This window comes from Colobus angolensis, unplaced genomic scaffold (genome assembly GCF_000951035.1).
Source record: "Colobus angolensis palliatus isolate OR3802 unplaced genomic scaffold, Cang.pa_1.0 Scaffold33, whole genome shotgun sequence".
Taxonomy (NCBI): Eukaryota; Metazoa; Chordata; class Mammalia; order Primates; family Cercopithecidae; genus Colobus; species Colobus angolensis.
The window spans coordinates 10,381,601-10,405,134 of NW_012116599.1; the positions used below are offsets into that span (position 1 = coordinate 10,381,601).

The 23,534-nt window shown below is 43.5% G+C and overlaps 1 protein-coding gene across 1 annotated transcript in view; it reads left to right on the plus strand.

Moving 5' to 3' along the window:
• CAB39 (calcium binding protein 39) overlaps nt 1-16,796 on the plus strand; it is a 127,846-nt gene extending 111,050 nt beyond the window's left edge. Inside the window, exons 6-9 of the mRNA XM_011951978.1 lie at nt 6,031-6,090; nt 9,768-9,833; nt 13,485-13,628; nt 14,245-16,796. Coding sequence (XP_011807368.1) covers nt 6,031-6,090; nt 9,768-9,833; nt 13,485-13,628; nt 14,245-14,433 — 459 coding nt within the window. The 3' untranslated portion in view covers nt 14,434-16,796. The remainder of the gene's footprint in view (nt 1-6,030; nt 6,091-9,767; nt 9,834-13,484; nt 13,629-14,244) is intronic.
• Nucleotides 16,797-23,534: the final 6,738 nt, after the last annotated feature.

Below are 23,534 nucleotides of genomic sequence, written 5' to 3' on the forward strand. Positions count from 1 at the left end.
GGGGGAAAGGATTCCCTATTTAATAAATGGTGCTGGGAAAACTGGCTAGCCATGTGTAGAAAGCAGAAACTGGATCACTTCCTTACACTTCATACAAAAATTAATTCAAGATGGATTAAAGACTTAAATGTTAGACCTAAAACCATAAAAACCCTAGAAGACAACCTAGGCAGTACCATTCAGGACATAGGCATGGGCAAGGACTTCATGACCAAAACACCAAAAGCAATGGCAACAAAAGCCAAAATAGACAAATAGGATCTAATTAAAGAGCTTCTGCACAGGAAAAGAAACTACCATCAGAGTGAACAGGCAACCTACAGAATGGGAGAAAATGTTTGCAGTCTATCCATTTGACAAAAGGCTAATATCCAGAATCTGCAAAGAACTTAAACACATTTACAAGAAAAAAATCAACCCCATCAAAAAGTGGGCAAATGATATGAGCAGACACTTTTCAAAAGAAGACATTTATGCAGCCAAGAGACAACATGAAAAAATGCTCATCTCTGGTCATCAGAGAAATGCAAACCAAAACCACAATGAGATACCATCTCACACCAGTTAGGCAGTCATTAAAAAGTCAGGAAACCACAGGTGCTGGAGAGGATGTGGCGAAATAGGAACACTTTTACACTGTTGGTGGGAGTGTAAACTAGTTCAGCCATTGTGGAAGACAGTGTGGCGATTCCTCAAGGCTCTAGAAATAGAAGTACCATTTGACCCAGTGATCCCATTACTGGGTATATACCCAAGGGATTATAAATCATGCTACTATAAAGATACATGCACATGTATGTTTATTGTGGCACTATTCACAATAGCAAAGACTTGGAACCAACCCAAATGTCCACCAATGATAGACTGGATTAACAAAATGTGGCACATATACACCATGGAATACCATGCAGCCATAAAAAAGGATGCGTTCCTGTCCTTTGTAGCGACATGGATAAAGCTTGATCGCAAAGACAGAAAACCAAACACCACGTGTTCTCACTCACAGGTGCAAATTGAACAATGAGAACCCTTGGACACAGGGCAGGGAACATCACACACCAGGGCCTGTCGTGGGGTGGGGCATTAGGAGAAATACCTAACGTAAATGATGAGTTAATGGATGCAGCAAACCAACACGACACACGTATACATATGTAACAAACCTGCGAGTTGTGCACATGTACCCTAGATCTTAAAGTATAATCAAAAAAAAAAAAAAAAAATGGCTTCTGAGCATTTTGGAAACTGTACCCACGGCCATCGTGGATTCACTAAGTGGAAGTTCAGTCATATTGATCTCCTAGGTACTGGTGGATTGGGGGAGTAAAAGGGCGTGGCTGCCTGGGTTCACACCAGCTCTGCTGCTGATTTAACCTCCAATCTCTTCATCTGTTCAGATGCAGGTAATAATATGACTGTATCAGTTGTTATGCCTTCACACAGTGTCTGTGCAATAAACATTAGCTGTTAGAATTACTCCTTCATCACAATAAAGGATATGCTAGATGTTGTATAATTCTACAAATCTGTTTTCATGGAAACAGTAAAAAAGCTGAGCTAGGTGGAGTTTCAGTATAGTGATTCACAACCAGTTGTATTTTATATCCATACACTACTGGCAAGTAAATTGCCGTCACCCTGCAGAGAAACTTCTAGTGAATTTTCACAGGGCTTTCCCCACCCAGCTGAACGTTTTTATTAGTGACTGAAATAAAGGGTGACGAGGCATACTTATCAGATGTGTAGATGTTAGCCATGAAGGTAAGGACAGCAGATAACAGAGGATCCCAAAACTTAGAAAGGTCAGAGAGACCAGAATATAGCAGGATGAAGTTAAATGCAGATAACTGAGGTCTTCCACTTGACTCAACTGTATAAAATATGGAATGGAGGAATAACAATAGTTAATATGAAATGAGATACTCAGTATAATAATTACTAGAATGTAGATAATTTCATATCATACTCAACCCTAGGAAGGAAGTGTTGTTATTACTCACTTTACAGATGAGGAAAGTGAAGCCTAGAGATTTTGACTGAAATCAGACAATAAATGGGGAAGTCAGACTTTGGACCCAGGCAGGCAGGCTACCAGAGCCCACTTTGAGTAAACAATTTTGAATACCTCCAATACAATTAAGCAGTATGATAATGCGTCCCTCAGAGCTCCATGTGACCAGGTAGTATGTAACCTAAGGAGCTAACTGATAGTCTCACTCCGGTATGAGCTTATCAGGTAACAACACATAAATGTGTTCCATTCCAGGCGCTACACTTTAAGAGGCACATAGACAAATAGATGACTTTCAGAAGACAGTAGATGGTGAGGGGGACTCAGAACCCTGTCATTCGAGGAGTGGTTAAAGGAACTGGACGTATTTAGCCTGGAGAAGAGAAGACTCGGTAGGGACCTGCCATGAGAGCACTACTTGTATTTGAAGTGGGGTCCCATAGGAAATGGACAAAACATGCATCTGTCGGCTCTGATGGTTCCTGGAAAGTACTTGGGGATAGGTCTGACCCTAGCACAGGAAGAACTTTCTCACTGTAAGAGCTCCAGAGGTGAATCACACAACTGGGAGAATTGAGTTCCTTGTCCTTAGACATAATCAAACATCAAGTAGGAAATGGGGCCAAATGGTTTGCCAAGATGAATGTGAAAATAAGCCCCCTGGGTTAGCAGAATTTCTTCAAGGATCCCAGGGCTGTCTTAGTCACATGATGTTTCGGCCCAAACTCAAGCTTTTAGGAAGCTTTTAAATTCAGCCCACCCTAAAAGTTGGCTGCTCAGTCTGCTGGACTTGGGAAATGATCCGTAGTCTTTCTTCCATTATACAAGGGCCTGGCATAGACTGGAATTCAGATAGATGGAAGATCAGGAATCCTTTTATTCTTACCTCTGCTGACTGACCTTGCAACTCTGCTGTTCTGGGGTCACATGCACCCTAAACTTTGCAGGTCTGCATGCCCTTTGCCCATTATGTTCTATTCTGTTGGTCTACACACAGCCCCTCCCACCCACACTCACACCAGTTTGAGCTGTCCAAAGTTTTTGGCTGCAGTCACTAGGCTAAGGTTCCTTCTCATCTCTCGGTAAATAGAGGCACTGCTGATTGTCCTCATCTCCTCCTTTTCCCAGCTTAGTATTCACCTTTTTCTCTGTGCTGGCTGGCTCTTAACAGTTGCTCTTTTCCTACTAGTGTTTTACCCCCCCCAACCCCCTCCCCAGGCCTTTGAATGACCCTTTTTAACAAAGGGTTTTCATCCTGTTATGTACTGGGTCCAACTGCTGCTTGGGCAGACTCTGAGTACCCCTTTCAGTCTCTCCTACCCCAAAGCCATTGAGATTTGATTTCTGGTTGGCAGCAGTTTCCCGAGTTTCCAGGTGATAACACATAGAATCTCCCCTACATGGGAAGATGGTAGAGGTCCCCCTTTGCATGGCCCATCTGTGAGCCTCTGGCTCCTTTTGAGATACCTTGCAGAGTGAATACTTGCTTCACTCAAACCTTCGGTAAAAATGTGTTGTGCAACATGTTAACACCTAGAGGGCCTTTGCTTTATAGAGTAGATACTGTCTTCCTACCTGTTCCTAAGAATCCAACCCCAGTTGAGAGCGAGTGTCTCTCAGGACCCTCCTGCTTGGCATTCTCTTCATTATGTTATGACAGAACAGTGAGCAGCAGGTTCCTTCTGCTGTACTTCCTCACACTGGCCTCCAGAACGATTTAGTCGCAAAAAGGTAGAAGCAACACTGTCTGACAGGGATCCTAACACATGAATTCCTAAGTTAACATACTCATTTGTTATTCACCAAGATTGTCAGTGCCTGCTCAGTGCCAGGCACTTATGGTTATGTTATGTCATGTCATGTCATGTTATTTGAGATGAAAGTTTCACTCTTGTTGCCCAGGCTGGAGTGCAGTGGTGTGATCTCGGCTCACTGCAGCTTCTGCCTCCTGGGTTCAAGCGATTTTCCTGCCTCAGCCTCCTGAGTAACTGGGATTACAGGCATGCACCACCACACCCAGCTGTTTTTGTATTTAGTAGAGATGGGATTTCACCATGTTAGGCTGGTTTCGAACTCCTGACCTCAAGTGATCCACCCACCTCAGCCAGGCGCACTATTCTTTAGGTGTGGGAGATTCAGCAGTGAACCCTACAGACAGGCATTGCCTTGTGGCACCTCCACAAGCAGGACACCAGCCATAAACACACCACAATAGCATGTTAAATGGTGCTGTCCGTACTTGATACATTCTCCTCATGTTCCTCTCTCCTTTGCATCTGTGACCCCATGGACCACAGTAGGAAGATAATAGAAATTTTCTTATCACTTTCCTCTTCTCCTTCACCTGGAGGGGAAACATTGTAACACTTCTTGCCAAACTCGAGGGTACTCAGAATAAACTCCACGTTTTCTAATATGTCCTGTTGAATCCTCAAGGAGGATTTGGGAAAAATTGGGTAGGTCCTTCCTGGGCATCCCTGTGATAATCAGGAAATATAACACATACCCTATCCAGCAGTTTGAACAACTGTAAATCTTTGGGGTGGGGTTAGAAACCTTCTCAAAAGCATACTTTGAAGATTGCTGAATGTGATGTTTTTCCAGACATGTTCCCTGATTTTATCGGTTCATTTGTTGATTTATTAAATATTAAGCTCTTATATGCGCTGGGCACTGCATAGGTGCTGGAGATTCAAAGATTAATAAAAACAGACATGATCCTGGTATTTACGGAACTTACAGTGTAGTATAAGAGAGACTTGAAGCAAATAATCCCACAAGCCAGTGTCAAGTCACAGCTATGTCCGGTGCTTTCGTGCTGGTGACCAATCAAGAGGAGTCGAGGGCCGAAGGATGAACAGTAGGTAACCAGGCAGTGGGGAAAGCCTGTACAGAGGCCCTTTCGGGAAGGGCTTTCACAGAAAGTAGGTGACAAAAGAGCTCCCTGTGGAGTCTGGGACCTGACATCTGGAGTGAGCTATGGCACTTCCCTCGTTTGCTTGACCGTGGGGCATTTCTTAAAAGCATTTCTCAGAACCAATGTTTCATTTCAGCATATTTCAGGAAACACTAGTTCTTTGTAGTAACTTGGGCAACCTTCAAACATAAACAGGAACAAAAACTAGGAAAGTTAGTTGGGAGAAAGGCGATAATTGACACTATCTGTAGCAGTGGTATGAAGGACCTTGATCCATTAGTTTACCAGCTACTAGCCAGGCCTTCCTGCTGTCACTTGTTCCCATTCTCTTTCCCACCCAGTGAGACCAAGGCTAGTCCTTTGCTAACGTCTAGGTCCTGGAAGGCAGGGATCATATTTTTTGTCTTTGAAGCGCTAGCACCTAGCATTTTACCTGGCACGTAGTAAATATTTCTGAATGATTGTTCCTTGGGAAAGCTATAGAGTGAGGCATAGGGTTCTATTTCATGGTAATACAAAATCAGACTGGAGGTTCACAGTCATTGTTAATTCTACATTATCATGCCAACATTCTGCTTACCTAAAACACATTCTGCCTCTAAAAAATTTGCATTAGCTATGAACCTGAATGTGATTGAACTTAGGAGGAAGAAAATAGAGCCTCTAATCCTTTTTCTAATAGAAGACATTACCTCTTTCTCCACTAGGAGTACTAAGTGGGCGTGGAATTGTTTGATACTTTACCACTACTGTTAGCTTTGTTTTTAAATAACCAGCCCACTTGGGGAGTGTTAACTTTAATTTAACTACAATTCCTTATTCTTTTTCTTTAGCTTATATTTCCATTGCCTTTATCATTTTTTCCTTCTAAGAGCTATAGATGCATGACCCATCATAATCACTAAAATTGCAGTTCCAAATAATTAATGATTTTATTTTGCTCTTATAGAATCAACGTTTTTAATACAATTCATGCTGAAATGTTAAGTATGGTGATTTTTAACAACAGTTTTTATTAGGTAAAATGGTGTGGAATGTTTTAGGATTCTCTTTCTTGAAAACTTGGAAAACAACTGTAAAAAATTTTTATTTCTTTTTTTAGGATTTACTTACAAGACATAAATTGCTCAGTGCAGAATTTTTGGAGCAGCATTATGATAGAGTAAGTATATGAAATATTATTTTTAAATAATAAATTGTAACTTGTTACCAGAAAAACTTAAATTAGGTTTTTGTACTAGAATATTTATTTTGCATATGTAATATTTATAAATGGTACTGTAGTTATTTCTCTTCTTAAACAGCTTATAGAATATTACTTGGTCAGAAGTAGATATTTTTGATTGACATACTGCCCTTTGAAGCTTTTATTGCTTTAAAAGAGGAAAAGAAAGCATTTTGCTGCTAAAATGATAGTAAAGATAGTGGGAACATTATCTGACTTTTTAACTTTTCCTTCCTTTTCCATCAGTTGCCCCACATTTCTGCTGCATACAAATAGAGAGAGAGGGAGGCAGCAGCTGATAGGATGAGAGCAGCACTGGCCAGAGGGGACGGGAGCCCGGCTCTGCTCCTGCTCTACTGCTCACTCCTTTGTGGCCATGGCCAAGGCAGTTAACCGCTTGGGGACTTAGAAGTCCGTCCTTATTGTAAAATGAGGACATTGGACTAGCTTGTCGGTAAGGTCCCTTCCAGCACTGAGTCAATGTCAGATGTTCCTGGTAATAGTATCCCCCAGAGATTTGTCAGTGATTTCCAGAGTGCTTGATAGCTTGATTTCCCTAGACCCCCACAACTGCCTCTAGGGCTGCCGTGTGAAATGATGTCTTCCACTACTGCCAGTTCTGCCAGCCTCGGGAGGATCTTCCGCAATACCCACAAGCACTGTTGTGATGTACTGGTTTAACTACACATCGCCGAAGGTGCCCTTAGAGAGGTTGGAAGAATGACAGTCCACTTAAAATTCTATCTATCCTGCAAGATTTGGTTTAGATTTTAATTTTGCTACTGATTTAAATTTTTGAAATCCTAAGTATTATTAATACTTCATTATTCACTTTGCTGTTCAAATACATTATGATATTCTTAGAGGCAAAAATCTATGCTTTCTCATTCTTTTGTGGTTTTTTTTTTTCCTGTCTTTTCCCCCTGCCCTCCACTCCCAGTAAGAACATAACACAACACTGATCACACAAGTCCTTCATAAGTAGCCTCATAAATGGCTTAAAAATTGCTGGTCCTTTATTTTTATTTCAGCTCATGTATATTTCGATATGGGTGTGTTTCTTCTTGTATGTTCATTGCTTTAAAATGGCAGCCCTGTCATCATCAGGGTGTTTTTACAGTAGACAGAAGCATGGACTTGAGCCTTGGACTGCCTGGATTCTGGCTGCAAGTCTCAGCCCTACCATGGGCTAGTAAGACTTCAGCAACTGCCTTCATGCACCCTCTGTGCCTTCAGGGTCTTCCACCCTGAAGAAGGTTCTTCATAGTACCTGTCCACTGGGATCGTCATGAGGATTAGATAAGAATGCATATGTGACATGCATGGCATAGTGCCTGGAACACAGGAAGCATTTAGTAAAGGTTAGCTCATTATCATCACCACAAAGATTTTTTAACATACTAGTAATTTAAGGCCTACCAGAGACACAGACCAGCTAATTTCCAAGACATTTGCTACAGTGAAATCTATTTAATCGTGCAGTAAAATAGCTTCCTACATGTTGTTAATAGATGGCATCAGTTAGCAGGATTTTAGAAAAATATATGTGAGGCAATTAATAAATATATAGAAAGCAATCAGATCTTACAGAGGGAGAAACCGTGGGGGATGTGGGTAATGTAAAGCCACAGGTGAGGTTATTACACCAAAATGCATGCTCTAAATTCTGGTACGGTTTGGCTCTGAGCTTTCTAATAACCAAAGCATAGAAAGAAATAAAAGCAATTAAAAGATGACAGTATTTGTAGAGTAAAATATATGCTGGCTGCTCAAAAGAAACATAGCTTTCCTAGCACTGGGACCTGAAACAGATTTCTCTCCTTGGCATTCTTAAAGGAGAGTCAAGTTACAGTGTCATGTAGTGGACTGTCATTGCCATGGCATTGCAGTAAAGAAAATGCTCAATCCCGATGCAGTTCCCTGAAAGCAAGTCTTTGAGGAACCCAGAAGTGGGTGGGAGGACAGGTATCTAGATTTGTTACTTATCCTTTGTCTGTCCTAATTCAGAGGAAAAAAACTAACATAATCTGAAGGAAACAGGGGCCACATACATACTCTTCAGGCAGTTCTCCATGAAAAATTTCTTGCAACCAAGCTTATCCAAAGATGCAGCAGAAAATCGACTTGCATTTTCTATCAAGAATTTGAGATGTGTCTATTTTGTTACTGATTTAAAAGCAGGTCCAGTGTTTTGGTCATCAATTTGATCATCATTTGAGAAGGTAGAGTTAACAGCTTTTTCTGAAAAGAGAGAAATCTAACTCAAATACTTATTGAATAGATGGCCAGCTCACCTCTGCCAAGAGGTAGGCAAAAGAAATAATGTATAATTCTGTGTTAGCTCTAAACCAAGAAGGCCAGAAAGCAAATTTTTGAGGCTTTGTAAGCCATGTGGTCTCTGTTGACTCTCCTGTCTGTTGTTCTGTGAAAGCGGCTGCAAATAATACATAAACTTTTCAATGAATTCATGTTCAGTAAACAAATGAGGATGGATGTGTTCCAGAAAAACTTTCCACAAACAGGCAGCAGGCCATAGTTTGCTGTCGCCTGCTCTAGACCACAGGTGTATGGCTAATAAGGACCCATCATAAAGCATGGACACCAGACATCTGTCTCTTGGACAGATGACAAAGCAGGCATCCCCTGGCACTTGCCACGACCAAAGGAAAGTCTCAGGAAAGCACCAAGATCCAACAGTCATACTAATGCTGCAGACTTTTAGGATGTTTTAAACCTATTTGTGGTTTGAACAGACAGGCAAAAAATAAAATCTTAAAGCTAGCTGGCCTTGTCTACCGTGTTTTTTGAAGGATAGCCTTGGCCCCCGAGTTCCCGTCATTTTGGTTTTCTAACTCTCTGCTTTAATGGGCTTCTAGCCCTCACCATTCCAGCAGTGCCGCTCTTGCCAGTGACCGCTGTTTTGAAGATCTAGTGGACCTGTCAGTTCTTAAATTTGCGGCATTTTGTTCTCCCCAGGGCTTCATTCATGCTATGCCCTTCCTTTTTTATCTGCCCGGAATCTGTTCTCCCTCCGTTTCTGAGTAAAATCCCTCCCATCCGCTGGGCCTGAGCCTCAGCCCCGCCTTCAGTGTTGCCCTGGGTAACACAGTGCTGGATTTCTCCTCCCTTAATCTCTATTCTGAATTGTTTTCTCTCTTTGCCTGATACATTGAAAGAGCAGGTAACTCTTCTCTTTATGGTTGTGCTTTAAACAAATTGAGTTCTTGTTTATATAAAATACAAGTTTTTCAATCTGACATCAAGATAAGAGAGCAGACTCAACAAGTGGAAGTGTGAGGGGTAAGGAAGTTAGGTTTTGTGCATAGGGAGCTTGGGGTGACAGAGAGGCCTGGATTTCAGCTCTCTCTGTGGGCCTGGCTGGAACTGGGAAGGGGCTCAGTACCAGAAGTCCTCTTCATGGAGAGGATTGGTGGGATCACCTGAGGGTCTTAGAGCAAACATGTCAGAGGAAGACATGAAAGAGAATGGCAGGGAAGCCAGGGCAGCCGTTGGCCTTCATGGTGTGAGAAGTGTGTCCTTAAGCTAATTTACAGTGTTACCTACCAGTCTTTTTATTTCTTGCAATAACCCTGATACATGTTTTCTTATCTTAGTTTTTCAGTGAATATGAGAAGTTACTTCATTCAGAAAATTACGTGACAAAAAGACAGTCACTGAAGGTATGACATACCATTTTGTATAGCTTATTTCTCTGTACCTTGTGTTTGAAATGTGGATGTGGGGAAAGGGAGATGTGCAGGATGGGTCATAGACCTTTGGGGGAAATAAATACCTTTGCCGAGGGTCAAGATTTTTGCGGAAAGGAATGGAGTTGGACAGTGGTCCATGTGGAGCACATTCCAGCTTCCGAATAAGGTGGAGACACGGAAAGGGAATAAACGGGAGTTTGAGGAAGACTTCATCTTCTAGCAGTGCCTTCTTTGAGATTTTGGGCTAGATGAAGGCACCCAGGTGCTGTGCTCCTAGGCCGTGGCCTGGGTGTCACAGGCAGGTGTGTGAGGGTGGAGGGAGGCAATGTGCGTGTGAGGCTGAGGACCACGGACAGGCTTGGCTGCTTTGTATCAAAACAGGATATCCTTTGCAAGTTTAGAATGTTAAATTTAAGATTTAAACTCTAGAACAAGGGTTGGCAAACTATGACTCATGGGCTAAATCCAGCCTGGAATAAAGATATGCTTATTTATTTACATATTGTCTGTGGCTATATTGAGCTTCAGCAGCAGAATTAAATAGATGCCCCAGAAACCCTATGGCCTGCAAAGTCTAAAATATTCACTGTTTGGCCCTTGATAGTTTGCTGATCCCTGCTGAAGAAAATTCTTACAGCAGTTACTAAGTGCATACCCTCCATTCTGTCAGTAAGCAGTCCCAACAGGAACTAGAGATGAAATCACAAAGGATTTGAGGGGGAAAATCATAATTCCATTCAGTTTTTTGCCAGGTCCATTTAAAATTTGACACTGCCCAGAGTTCTTCCCCTCATAAGTGTCTGGACCAATAATGACCAAGATTCCAGTCATCCCCTTCCTACCGTGGGGAAATCTCCCTTGAAGACCTTATCTTTCTGTGGAAAGACTAAAGGACACCAGGAGCATCTGGAATACTTTGTGTCCTTTGATAGGAACACTCCAGCATCCGCATTTTCAATCAGCACTTTCTTTCAGACCAGCATATTCCTTCTTTCCGTGTAAGGCTGTAATTCCTACAGCAGGGCATCCGTGACAGCCACAGCTAGGGAACAGGCACCATCCAGCCAGGCCCCTTGCTTTCCATTCATTGCTGTTGCTTGGGCCCAGCCATCCTCTTCATCTAGTGTTAGGGATCCCTCATGATTCTTTTCCCCACCTCCCCTGGCTAGAGGATCATTTGCTATCCTTTCATCTTTGGGGGTTTGGACAGAACTTCTTGGCAGCTGTGGGAGGAGTTTCTCTTCCCTGGACATCAGTGTATGAGAGAGTGGAGGTTCCTGGGGCCTCTCCTGCTCTGTGATTCTCAAAAGGGCTGAGGTGTACTGCTCTTGCCAGCGGTTACACAGATGCACACAGTTCACTGGAGTCAGTATCTTCTAAGGCCACAAAGGCCAGACAGGATAGCCTAGGTTAGTAGCTTCTAGGGCCGTTGTGGGAGGAAGCGGGGGTGTTGGGGAGGTTATTGGCAAATCCATAAACTTTGACCAAATGTTGGATTCCTGGGCTGTTTGGATAAGTAAGGAGAACGGCCTTCAAGACCCTTTTGCCATTCAGAATTACCAGCATGAAAGGCTGAGACCGCCATTTCCAAGCCCCTAGGAATGGATGTAAAAGCAAGTCGCTGGTTCCTGCAGTTGATGTTAGTGGTGGGCCTGTGAGTGCCCCATGAACACATGGAGCAGCTTCAGCACCAGCCGTACTTTAAAGATGGATTTTAATTGATACTGTCTTTTTTGTAGCCACATTGGCATTTATTTATTCCCATATTTATGTTGCCAGCAAATTTATATTCCCTATGCAAGACTCTAAGTTTTTTAGTAAAGAATTACATCTTTGGGCTGAGTACGGTAGCGCACGCCTGTAATCCCAGCACTTTGGGAGGCCGAGGCAGGTGGATGGATGGAGGTCAGGAGTTCGAGACCAGCCTGGCCAACATGGTGAAACCCTGTCTCTACTAAAAATACCCCCAAAAATTAATTAGCCAGTTGTGGTGGCACAGCCTGTATTCCCAGCTACTTGGGAGACTGAGGCACGAGAATCACTTGAGCTCGGGAGGTGGAGGTTGCAGTGAGCCAAGGTTGTGCCACTGCACTCCAGCCTGCGTGACAGAGTGAGACTGTCTCAAAAAAATAAAAGAATTACATGTTTGAAGTCATCTTCCGTCAGATTTTCTTTGGTTTCTGTGATAGAAAAAGAACAGGAAAACTAGAAATCACATAATACTGACTTTCCAGTCTTTGTAAGAGTAGATGCTGGTTGCTTCTCACCGTAAGAATAGATTTTGTGATTCACGTTGATGTGAAACCTAATCTTTTGAGTTCTTCCTATGAGTTCCTTACAAAGCCTAAGTAAAATAGATTTGTTTTCTTGCACATCAGCTTATTTTTTATTTAATATAATGACAAGTTACTTATCCAGAGATCAGTTATCTGGAAACTTCAAGTATCTAGAACATAGCCAGAAACACAGAAAGGAAGCAACAAAAGCAATTAAAGCAAAGACTCAGCGGCGCTGTTCGCACCTTTTCTTCCCTTAGCCCTCACTCACTCACATCTCTGCGGATGCAGGCCTGATGTGTGCTTTGCACATACTGACGCTCGTCTCTTACCGCACTCTCCTGAGATAGAGGCACTGTTGCCCACCCTCCTTATACAGATGATGGAACCGAGGCACAGAGGAGTTCAATAAAATGTGCCCAAGATTACAGAGCTCACAAGAAGTAGGGAGCCAGGACTGGAACCCAGGCAGGCTGGCACCAGGGACCAAGCTCTTCACTGGTCTGCCTCTGCCCACAAGGACCGCAGCTTGGGCAGCCCCACTGCTGGCTCTGCACACTCAGCCTTGGCCAGGTTGTTGGCATGTTGACAACCTGAAGAAGTGACTGCTGGTTTTAGGAAAGAGTAAGCAATGACAGTTTAAAAGTTGTGAGTTTACATGATACAACCAACTTTCCAGAAATTAGTAAACCCTGAAGTAAACAGATGTTTTTTAGCGTAATTGGTATAACTAGTGATGATGAGGGTCGGTAAGAAAACCCTGAATTATCTTCAGGAGACTTAAGAAGGAGCAGAAAAATACTCACTTGTGTAAACCTTTCTGAATTAGCTGTGATAAAATGGTACCTGTGGCATGTGCAGGGTACACGTATGGAAAACTTGGGACACAAAACCCTTTATCCTGGAAAGTCCCGCTAAATAAAATTTAAAAATAGTTATTTTAAATTAAGCTAAGGTTTGTGGTTAACAGGAATAATCAATAGCTTTTGACCATTTTCTGATTAGTTTCTTTTTAGCGAGCTAACACAAATGCACGCTTAAAGGGGAGGCTCTGAGAGTCTCTAACTCAGGGCCAAGGGGACGTCTTGAACATCCTCTGCAGAGAGCAGCGTCAGGCCTCCTGTAGATTTCATCTCCTCAGGGAAAGGTAGGAAGGCATTCAGGTGGCAGAGAGAAGGCCCTTGATAGCTTTTAGTTTGTAATTCAGTTCAGTTCTTCAGTCTTTTGAGTGCCTACTAATATGCTATACTTAATGATGATTATGAAATAAATTATTTTTTTAAACTTTGATTTTTCCTTAAATTTTAATAACAATGTAAGAGTAATTGTTTAAATGTCTTCTCAGCTTCTCGGTGAACTACTACTAGATAGACACAACTTCACAATTATGACAAAATACATCAGTAAACCTGAGAACCTCAAATTAATGATGAACCTGCTGCGAGACAAAAGTCGCAACATCCAGTTTGAGGCCTTTCACGTTTTTAAGGTAGAGTACTACAACCATCAGTGATACTGTCCACTAGAATTGATCGTCTTCTTTCATTTGCAAATGATGGAAATTATTAGCCTCACTTTGGTAATCCAGGTGACTTAATTAAATTCAGTCACTTTTCATATTTGTGTGCTATGACTTTTAAACAGAAAGGTAGACCTGGAAACAGGGGTTACTATTTGGATTTGGGAACAAGAAAGTTTATTTATAGAGGAGTGTCATTTATCCTTGGCCTAGAAGATTATTAACTGCAAAACAAAAGCATTTCTTAATGCTTTCTGTGGAGGTGTCATTCTTAAAATCCAGTCTGACCTCTTGTGCTGAGAAATAATTTCTGCCCATTTTATTCTAAAATCAGAGTCTGTGATTTAATACTAAACACTGTGTTACAGGGCTGGCAGAATGAGTTTATCAGTCGTATTTGTGTTAAAACATGTAATTATTTCTCTAAATTGTAAAATAAGGCCTTCTAAAGCAAAACCTAATGACCCTGACTTCAGCGCCACCCCAGGAGAGCATAGCTTTGCGCTTTTCTGCGCTGTGGCTGCAGCTCAGGTGCGGCTGCGTTTTCTTCTTTCTCTGTGCCTCATGTGCATTTCTCTCTATGCAGGTGTTTGTAGCCAATCCTAACAAGACACAGCCCATCCTAGACATCCTCCTCAAGAACCAGACCAAACTCATAGAGTTCCTCAGCAAGTTTCAGAATGACAGGACGGAGGATGAGCAGTTTAACGACGAGAAGACCTATTTAGTTAAACAGATCAGGGATTTGAAGAGACCAGCTCAGCAAGAAGCTTAATCTCCAGTAAACATCTATGTTAAATCCAAATTCAGCGTTTGCTGTTAGCTATTCAGCATCAGGCACTCTTACTGATTCATGAGGAACATTACCGCTAATCTGCTGTTAAGTGAACGGTTTTTCATTTTACCCTTTTGTTTTTCAGTCCAGGTTGGAGATCGTAGCTGCTGCTGCTTGCACACTAGGGCACATGTGGGCTTTCTCTTGATCTTTGTGTCATTTCAGAATTCAAAGTACTACGGGAGTTCTGAACATGGCTGGGTTCATGAAGGCAAATGTATGGATGAGAGTGTGGTTTAGGAAAGAGGGCATTGATTCCAGATGAGACCTATGTGTTTGCACCCATCTTTGTTGGCGATCTGAGTGCAGTGTGGCAAGTGCACACCTGGCATCCCTGCGTCAGATCGTACACCTTCGCTGAAGGAAAATGACGCAGAGCTTTATCTGAAATCAGAGGGGAACTGTATCCAAAATGGGAGTTTGGGGGCAGATAAAGTTGACATGCGAATAAATTGATACTGAAACTTAGCAACTTCTCAAAAGTGTAAAGAAGCCTCGTAAGATCATAAGGAAAATGTATATATGCTTTTCACAGCTTTCTAGAATTTTTTGACATTTGATTTTCTTGAGACTTGTAAACCTGGATATGTTGAAGGGTATTTGTTAATTTTACTTTTCGAAGATATTTTAAAAAGTAGAGCTAGCAATGACACCTTGCATTTCATTTCAACACTGCTTACAGGTTTCTTTTGTATATAATTCTTAGAATGCTCATTTCTTTTAAATGGTTTAATTTGTACAGCAGAGGAATGTTATTGTAGTAGTATGTAACTATTACCTAATACTGAGTTTTTGCAAAAAAAAACAATGAATGCTCATATGTAATTGAAATACTTCAGATCACATGAAAATGCTGATTTAACATTTAAGTATCACAGCATTAAAAGAAAAAAAAAGTAAACCAATCCTTTGTATTCAGTTACCTAATGGGGTGCCATCAGTAAGCTGCGATACAGCCCTGGAGCTCAGTCAGCCACACCTTCCTGCATCCTATTGGCCTTATTCATTTAAAATGAGTTGATGAATCCGCCAGATCTGTGAATGATAGAGATGATGCTAAATCAATGCTGATTCTTTGTGTGTGTGGGAGACCTCTGTAGAGCACCGTTTCTTTCTTAGACGAAGTAAGTCCAGTACAATAGTTGTGAGCTGAGTAATTAAAACTTTGGCTTCTCTTAGGAAAAGAAGACTTCCTAGTCATAGGTGTCCTATGGGGAAATTTATTTTTTGTATGTCCTGTTCCTTAATGCTGCAAATTATCAGTATTTATCAAGTAACTGATTTTGCACCACTTTTTTGTTACTGTGACCACGGCAGAACAATGTCTTCTAGACTATATCTATGTAAAGTTATTAGAATGGTATCTGTTCATTTTAGTGATATGAAGATCACAACTAACAATTTACAAATCAGAGTTTGCCAGTTCAAATTCAGCATGGCTGCAGCTGAAGAAATTGATATGATTATTCTTTGCTAGCCTCTCTTACTAATGGAATTATATATTGGCCAGTAAAATGGGCCTCCCAATTGCTGTTTCAGCAGGTTTTAAAACCTTCAAGAACATCAGTTAGGAAAATAGCTCCAGAAAATACAGATATATTTTATTTTTATTAAAATGGCAGTCTGCATCGTAATTGGCGTTTCCTGAGACTGTCTTTACCAGAATCTGTGTGAAATAAGGCAATCTAGTCTCCTCGAAAAGAAAATCTCTTAGACGTTTAGGAAGGCAGACTTGGCCGTGATGTGGTGTCCTGGCTTTTGTGGTATAGTGCTGTGTGTATGGAGTTAGTGTAAAAACATGGATTACACCAAGTGGAAGAAATGTCTTCTTGCCAAGCTCGTTCTTAGAACTTACACAATAAAACAGTTTCCACTTTGGCAATGATGTTGTAGCCTTTTAGGTGGAAGACAGTGAGGGGTGCAGTGTGTCAGAGACAACATTAATGTGTTACTCTTGGCATTGGAATCTGAAGGTAGTTCAGACTTCTTGGGTTTTGTTTTTAAGCAAAACAATGTGAAAACATTTAAGGTGGAAATGTTGCATTTGAAGTTATGATCGTTTAATATATTCATATTACCAAGACTATTATACTGGAAGTGGTTTCTTTTTGTGTTATAAAGGTTTAATTTTACATAAGGCAGTTACTTAATGTGATTTTTAACCCTTAAAAAAGTGGAGATGTATACATTTGTTAACAATGCCGTGAAAGCATTTTCTTTCTCCTAAGGAAAAGTGAATTTCTTATCAGAATATCTGGCTGGCCCTGTAATTTAAATTAAAATAAAATTTTGGAGAAACAGCATTGTCTGTCTTTATGGTGTATTGTAGACATTGCATTTGTGTCACTGTGAACAGCTTCATCAGGAGACACACAAGCCTGAATTTTGTCACCAACTGAAAGCAGAGGGACAGTTAACACCCATTCCTGTCTGCCTTTTTCCCTGTTCAGGGGCATCACTCCGCCGCCGCCCCCACCCCCCAACCACCTTCGTGCTCATGTTTTCCTTACCCTTCCTGAGTAAAATTATACCTTCTAATGGCACCGTTTCTTAGACCCTAACGTTTTGAGGAGTAGATCCTCTCTCTTTGATTCTGTGTCCCGCTGTTATCAACACTGCAAGGCTAAACTAGAACACTCAGCCCGGAGTATTCACAGGTTACTGATGTGAAATGATCATGAAGGCGAGGGGACCATGGAAGCAGGAACAAGAACTCTGGCACTGTAAAGAATGTCCCTCGTCTGTCTTCCAGGGTGGCTCGTAATCCGTAGTGCACAACCCTGCCCTTGACTTTAACCCCTGTCAGTAAATGAAATCTTTATTCTGTGGAGTGAAGGCAAGGGACATGCTCTTGCCAAAAACACTTCATCCAAGTAACAGTGTCCTGTTTGTTATATCTGCCAAGGAGTTCAGTCTACTTGTATGTTGTAGTTCCCCGAAGGTGACAAGGGCCCATTAAGTCATAACTTGTGACTTGGCCACTTCCAAGGATCACCAGGCTGAGGACTGGATTCATGCTTCAGCTCAAATTCCACTTCCTACCACAATCACCAATCAAATGCCCTCCTCCCCTTGCCAAAAAAAGCCCCAGAACATTGCGCTTCAGGCAGTTCAGGAGTAGTGCAGTTCTCACCCAGCCTTCCTAGTTAGCCTCCAGGAAGGTCCTGATCAGGGAGTGCTCTGAGGCTGCAGTCAGTATCCAATACCTTGTTCATGCTGGAGGCTAGAGCCACTCGAGGTCATGAAGAAAGTCCACCTGCCGATGTGCCGAAGTTGCCCTTTACGGGAAGAGCGGGCGGCCCAGGACACACCGCCCTTCAGGTGCTCTGGGATGTGTCAGGAATCTTCTCCCTGGCCATGGCTGTGTCCTCACTGACCATCTGGTCCATCTGGTTTCCAGAAGACATGAAGGACAGTAAGATTCTCCCCACTCAGCAATCTCAGTCCTGCAGAAAGTCCCACTGGAGCTTTTCACTACTAACACCGTCCGCTTTCACCCACTGACAGTCTGCTTGCGGTCAACCAACACACCTGCCACCAAGCACTGAAGACCCAAGAAGGGCCTAATAAGGACCTTAAGCTTTCGAACCTCCAGGAATCCTGCCGCCAGCATTCACACTGACTGAAGAGGATGGTGGTGGTTGCACAAGGCTGTGTCACTGCACAGCTGTATTAGGGCTTCATGCTGTGTGTGCCCTTACAGTGTACCTTCCTCATGTCTGAGAACTGGCAGCCAAGTGCCTGTCCCCACTGTGGCTGGCAGGTGGGGCAGGTTCCACCTGATGGCCCGTCCACCTGGAGCTAAATCTCCAAGGACGGTGACCCCCTGGTTGCTATGCAGAGGACTTCATCCTTTGCAAATTGTTAAAAGTTTTTTTATTTTTTCTAGGTAGCACTTCAGTAGTAAGACCTCAGAGATTTCTGGAAAAGATTGACTTTTTTTTTTTTTTTTTGAGACGGAGTCTTGCTCTGTCACCCAGGCTGGAGTGCAGTGGCCGGATCTCAGCTCACTGCAAGCTCCGCCTCCCGGGTTCATGCCATTCTCCTGCCTCAGCCTCCCGAGTAGCTGGGACTACAGGCGCCCGCCACCTCGCCCGGCTAGTTTTTTGTATTTTAGTAGAGACGGGGTTTCACCGTATTAGCCAGGATGGTCTCAATCTCCTGACCTCGTGATCCGCCCGTCTCGGCCTCCCAAAGTGCTGGGATTACAGGCTTGAGCCACCGCGCCTGGCCAAGATTGACATTTTTTCAACATTCTACACAAGATTGACAGGTTTTACAGATGAGCTTTAGCTCATAAGAGCCCCTTTCGCTTGGTAATAATTTATCACTTAAATCTTGGTGTTCCGTGGAAACAGCATGGTCTAGCTCTAAGTTTTGGTAGCTGAGTCTTGTTTCCTTGAAATGCAATGGGCGTGCAAAGGCAGGAAAGAGCCGCAGGCCAGCTGGAGAGGCTTCTGCCCAGAGGAAGTTTCCAGGCAAGACTGCACCACTGGTGACTCCCTCCTTCTTCCCCATGGGCTGCAGCTTGAAGACCTCAAGTCCCCTCTAGCCTAACCCAGTCCCAGGGAACAAATACCCCTCCCCAGAAACCGCTTACACACATACATGGGGACCTTTGCATATAACCCCATCATCTTAACAAAGTCCTCACCTGTGTGGAGAAAAAGGAAGTGAGGGTCCCTCTGCACCAAGTCCCCTTCTAATCCAAGGAGCATCTTTTCACGATTAGCTGAATCTCTGTGTGGTCCTGGGCTCAATCTAAGACATCGAGGACCTGCTGGTTTCTGGGATCTCGCTCCTTTGAAGATCCAGGGCATGAGGTAGGGTTGGGTGCCAACCTGTGTCATCTGAACACTAAGAGGGCCCTGTTCGGGCCCCACACCCTGTCCTTAACACCCGCTTCTGCTTATTATGAATACCTGTGACCCTGCCTCGGCGCTCTCCTCTGGCCCCAAATAAAGGAGTGACTGTCTCCAGAAGCAGCCCTTAGCTGATGAACATGACTATGGCTGGTGGATAAATACCCCAGTGTCCTTGGCCCTCAGCTGGGACAGCTGCACTCCTGCCTTTCAGAGCCCGCAGCAGGGCTGAGCTCTGACGCCCACTGCATTAACCAACTTGTTAGAAGCCTTTCGTCAGATTATTTCCATCCCCGGCTCACATCCCACTCTGTAGTGTCTCCTGGGATTGTGTCCCAAATAATAACCAACATTGGAACCCTTATCTGAGGGTGTGCTTCCGGGGCAACCCAAACTAAGACATGCTCGTTTTGTTTCTTCTAACTCACAGCGATGCCCGTGGTCAGCCAGGTGAGAGGCGTCTCTCCTGAAAGAAGAGGCCAGCAGGACAGCAAACAGGGCTGCCTGTCCTTCTGGAAGCATCCTTCTTGTCTCTCGCCTCAATATTTAAGAGAGCTGGTCCCCAAGTATGCATCAAAGCCTGACACCAGGTAGGGAGAAGGCCAGCTCAGCAGAGCCGCTCTTGACCACAGCTCCTCCTGCCTAAAGAAGCTGTTCTGAGACCCTCGCCACAGGCTTGCTGTTCCCCAGTCAGCCAATGGCCCCTGACTTGTATCCTTTCAAAAGCAGCGGGATAAGACACACCGTCTGCTCCCAGATAGTTCTTCATGGTCATAAACATGCTAGCAAAACTGGAAAACTCCAGATTTTCTCACATTTTGCCCCCTTAAAAAAAAAAAAAAAAAAGACTTCAAAGGTATAGTCTAGCCCAACAAAATGATCGCACAATTGGGAATTGGTGCCAGAATTTTAGGAAACGTCCTGGTTGAGATAAGAATTTGGATGGGGACAGTGGAGAGAGGGCTAGGATCTGTGTGGAGGCAGAGCCCACCCAATGGTGCTGAGGCAGCTCAAAGACACCTGAAGCGGCCCCTCTGCCTTGCGGGGTCCCCTTCAGCTCTTCCTGCAGTCAACTTGCTTTCATTTTTTTAAAAGTCCACTGGGTGGCAGTAGAGCTCCTTGTTTTTAGCAGGCACTGAGCTAGCTGGAGGGAATGGAGCATTCCTAGGGCAAATCTGGGCAACGACAGAGACCCTGGGATGTCGTGAACCCAGCTGCCCTGAGCTTCCTGGACGCCGTTTTGAGCAAAAAGGCAGGGATAGTCTAAGGGGGTTATGAAAATAATGACAGAGGCCGGGCGCAGTGGTTCAAGCCTGTAATCCCAGCACTTTGGGAGGGCCAGGCGGGCATATCACCTGAGATCGGGAGTTCAAGACCAGCCTGACCAACATGGAGAAACCACGTCTCTACTAAAAATACAAAAAATTAGCCGGGCGTGGTGGCGCATGCCTGTAATCCCAGCTACACGGGAGGCTGAGGCAGGAGATACGCTTAAAACTGGGAGGCGGAGGTTGCAGTGAGCCGGGATTGCGCCTTTGCACTCCAGCCTGGGAAACAAAAGCGAAACTTCATCTTAAAAAAAAAGAAAAAAGGAAAAAAAAGAAAAGAAAAGAAAAGAGTGACACAGGGCGGGACAGATGTGTGAGAGTAACATGTGAAAGGTAGAGTTTAGGTGGTAGGTATATGGTTGTTTTGGTTGCCAATAAACTTCAGTTTTTGGAAGAGTTTTAGATTTACAGAAAACGGTGCAAAGATGACACAGAAAGATCCCATATACTCTGCACGCCATCTTCCCTGTTATTAACATCTCACATGACTGTGGTATACTTGTTAAAATTAAGGAACCAATGTGGATACGCTATTATTAGGTAAAGTCCATACTTTATTCTGAGCTCCTTATGTTTTCCCTGATGTCCTTTTCCTGTTCCCAGGTCCCATCCAGGATCCTATGTTCTATTTAGTTGAGAGTTTCTCAGACTTTGGTTTTTGCTGACAGTTTTCAAAAGTACTGGTCAGGTATTTGTGGAATCTCCCTCGACTGGGATTTGTCTGCTGTTTTTCTCATGATTAGGATGAGATTATGGGGTTTGGGAGGAAGACCATACAGATAAAGTGCTTTTTTTTTTTTTTTTTTTTTTTTTTTTTTTGAGATGGGGCCTCACTCTGTCACCAAGCCTGCAGTGCAGTGGTGTGATCTCAATGCACTGCAACCTCCGCCTCCCGGGCTCAAGCAATCCTCCCAGCTCAGCCTCTTGACTAGCTGGGACCACAGACACGTGCCACCACTCCAGGCTTATTTGTACTTTTGGTAGAGACAGGATTTCGCCATGTTGCCCAGGCTGGTCTCAAACTCTTGAGCTCAAGTGATCCACCCGCCTCAGTTTCCCCAAGTGCTGGGATTACAGGCGTGAGCCACCGCACCCGGCCTAAAGTGCTGTTTTCATCACGTCATATCAAGGGTACACGCTATGGACATGACTTCTCCCTGTTGATGTTGACCTTGATCGCCCGGCTGAGGTTGTGTTGGTCAGGTTTCTCCACAATTGCTTTGCTTTTTATTTTCCTTCTTTCAGTTCTGTAAGGAAGGAAGTCACTCTATGCAGCCCACACCTACCAAGTAGGGAGATATCCTCCACCTTCCTGAGAATGGAGTATCTACATAAATTATTTACAATTTTTCTGCATGAAGATTTGCTCTTTTCCATTATATAATTTTTTCCTGTAAAATTCTTTCAATTCTCTGTATGCTTGAAATGTTTCATAATGAAAAGGTGGGAAAAAATGGCTGGGGTGGGGGCGATGATATACACCCTGCACATGCTACCAAGTACAAGGGCACGGGGCTTTCAGGGCCATCTGGGGATGCAGCAGCACACGCGGCACCTTCTCCAGAATTTACTTCCCAACTGTTATGGTTTGACTATGTCCTCACCCAAATCTCATCTTGAATTGTAGCTCCCATAATTCCCACGTGTTGTGGGAGAGACCCAATGGGGGGTAATTGAATCATGAGGGTGGGTCTTTCCCATGCTATTCTCCTGATAGTGAGTAAGTCTCACAAGATCTGATAGTTTTATAAAAGGGTGTTCCCCTACACAAGTTCTCTCTTGTCTGCCACCACGTAAGACGTGCCTTTCGCCTTTGGCCATGATTGTGAGGCTCCCCAGCCATGTGGATCTGTGAGTCCACTAAATCTCTTTCCTTTGTAAATTACCCAGTCTCAGGTATGTCTTTATTAGCAGCATGAGAACAGACTAATACACCAACTGCCCAGTGGCCACAGCACACAGGTGTCAACAACAATCTCACCTGCACTGTGTCCAAAACAGAACTAGATGGAGGCCCACCCATCAGGACCCCAAAGCTCAGGGTGCCACTGCCTCCTGGTTTCTTAAGCCGGCAATGTGGGAATCACCCTTACCTGGGCTCCTCCCCCATCCAGTCGAAAGCAAATCATGTTCTGCCTTAAAACACTTTAGTTTCAAGGTTGCAAGTCAAACATCCTTGAAACTATTAGAGCAAGCCTTCTAAAATTACAAGAAAGCTCGTTTCCCTTCTTAGGAAACAGAAATGCAATTTTCTGAAGAAACCATGCCGAATACCTACAGATTTCGTTTAAGTGTTCTGGTAACTGATAGGTAAATCTTTGCTAACCTTGTCCTTATTCATCTGAGAAATCCAACTACATCTTCCCAAAGCACCCATGACAGCACATTCCCCATCCATTCAAGTTCTTCATTAACAGCCAAAAATCTTCATTAATGCTTGGTGAGTGATTACCAAGGCTTTGCAAGGGATAATTCACTCAGTCCTCAGGACACTCAGAAGCACAGATACTCTATTCTGATTTTGCAGAGGAGGAAACAGAGGCACAGAGAGATTAAGCCAAGACCACACAGCAGTAGGTAGCAGAGAAATGGCTGCGACATCTCTTTTCCTTCCTTCTTGTTTCCTTTCTTCCTTCCTTCTTTTTTTTCTTTTCTTTTCTTTTTTTTTTTCTTTTCTTTTTGAGACTGAGTTTCGCTCTTGTTGCCCAGGCTGGAGTGCAATGGCGCGATCTCAGCTCACTGCAACCTCCGCCTCCTGAGTTCACTCCTGCCTCAGCCTCCGAGTAGCTGGGATTTCAGGCGTACATCACCACGCCCGGCTCAATGTTGTATTTTTAGTAGAGATGGGGTT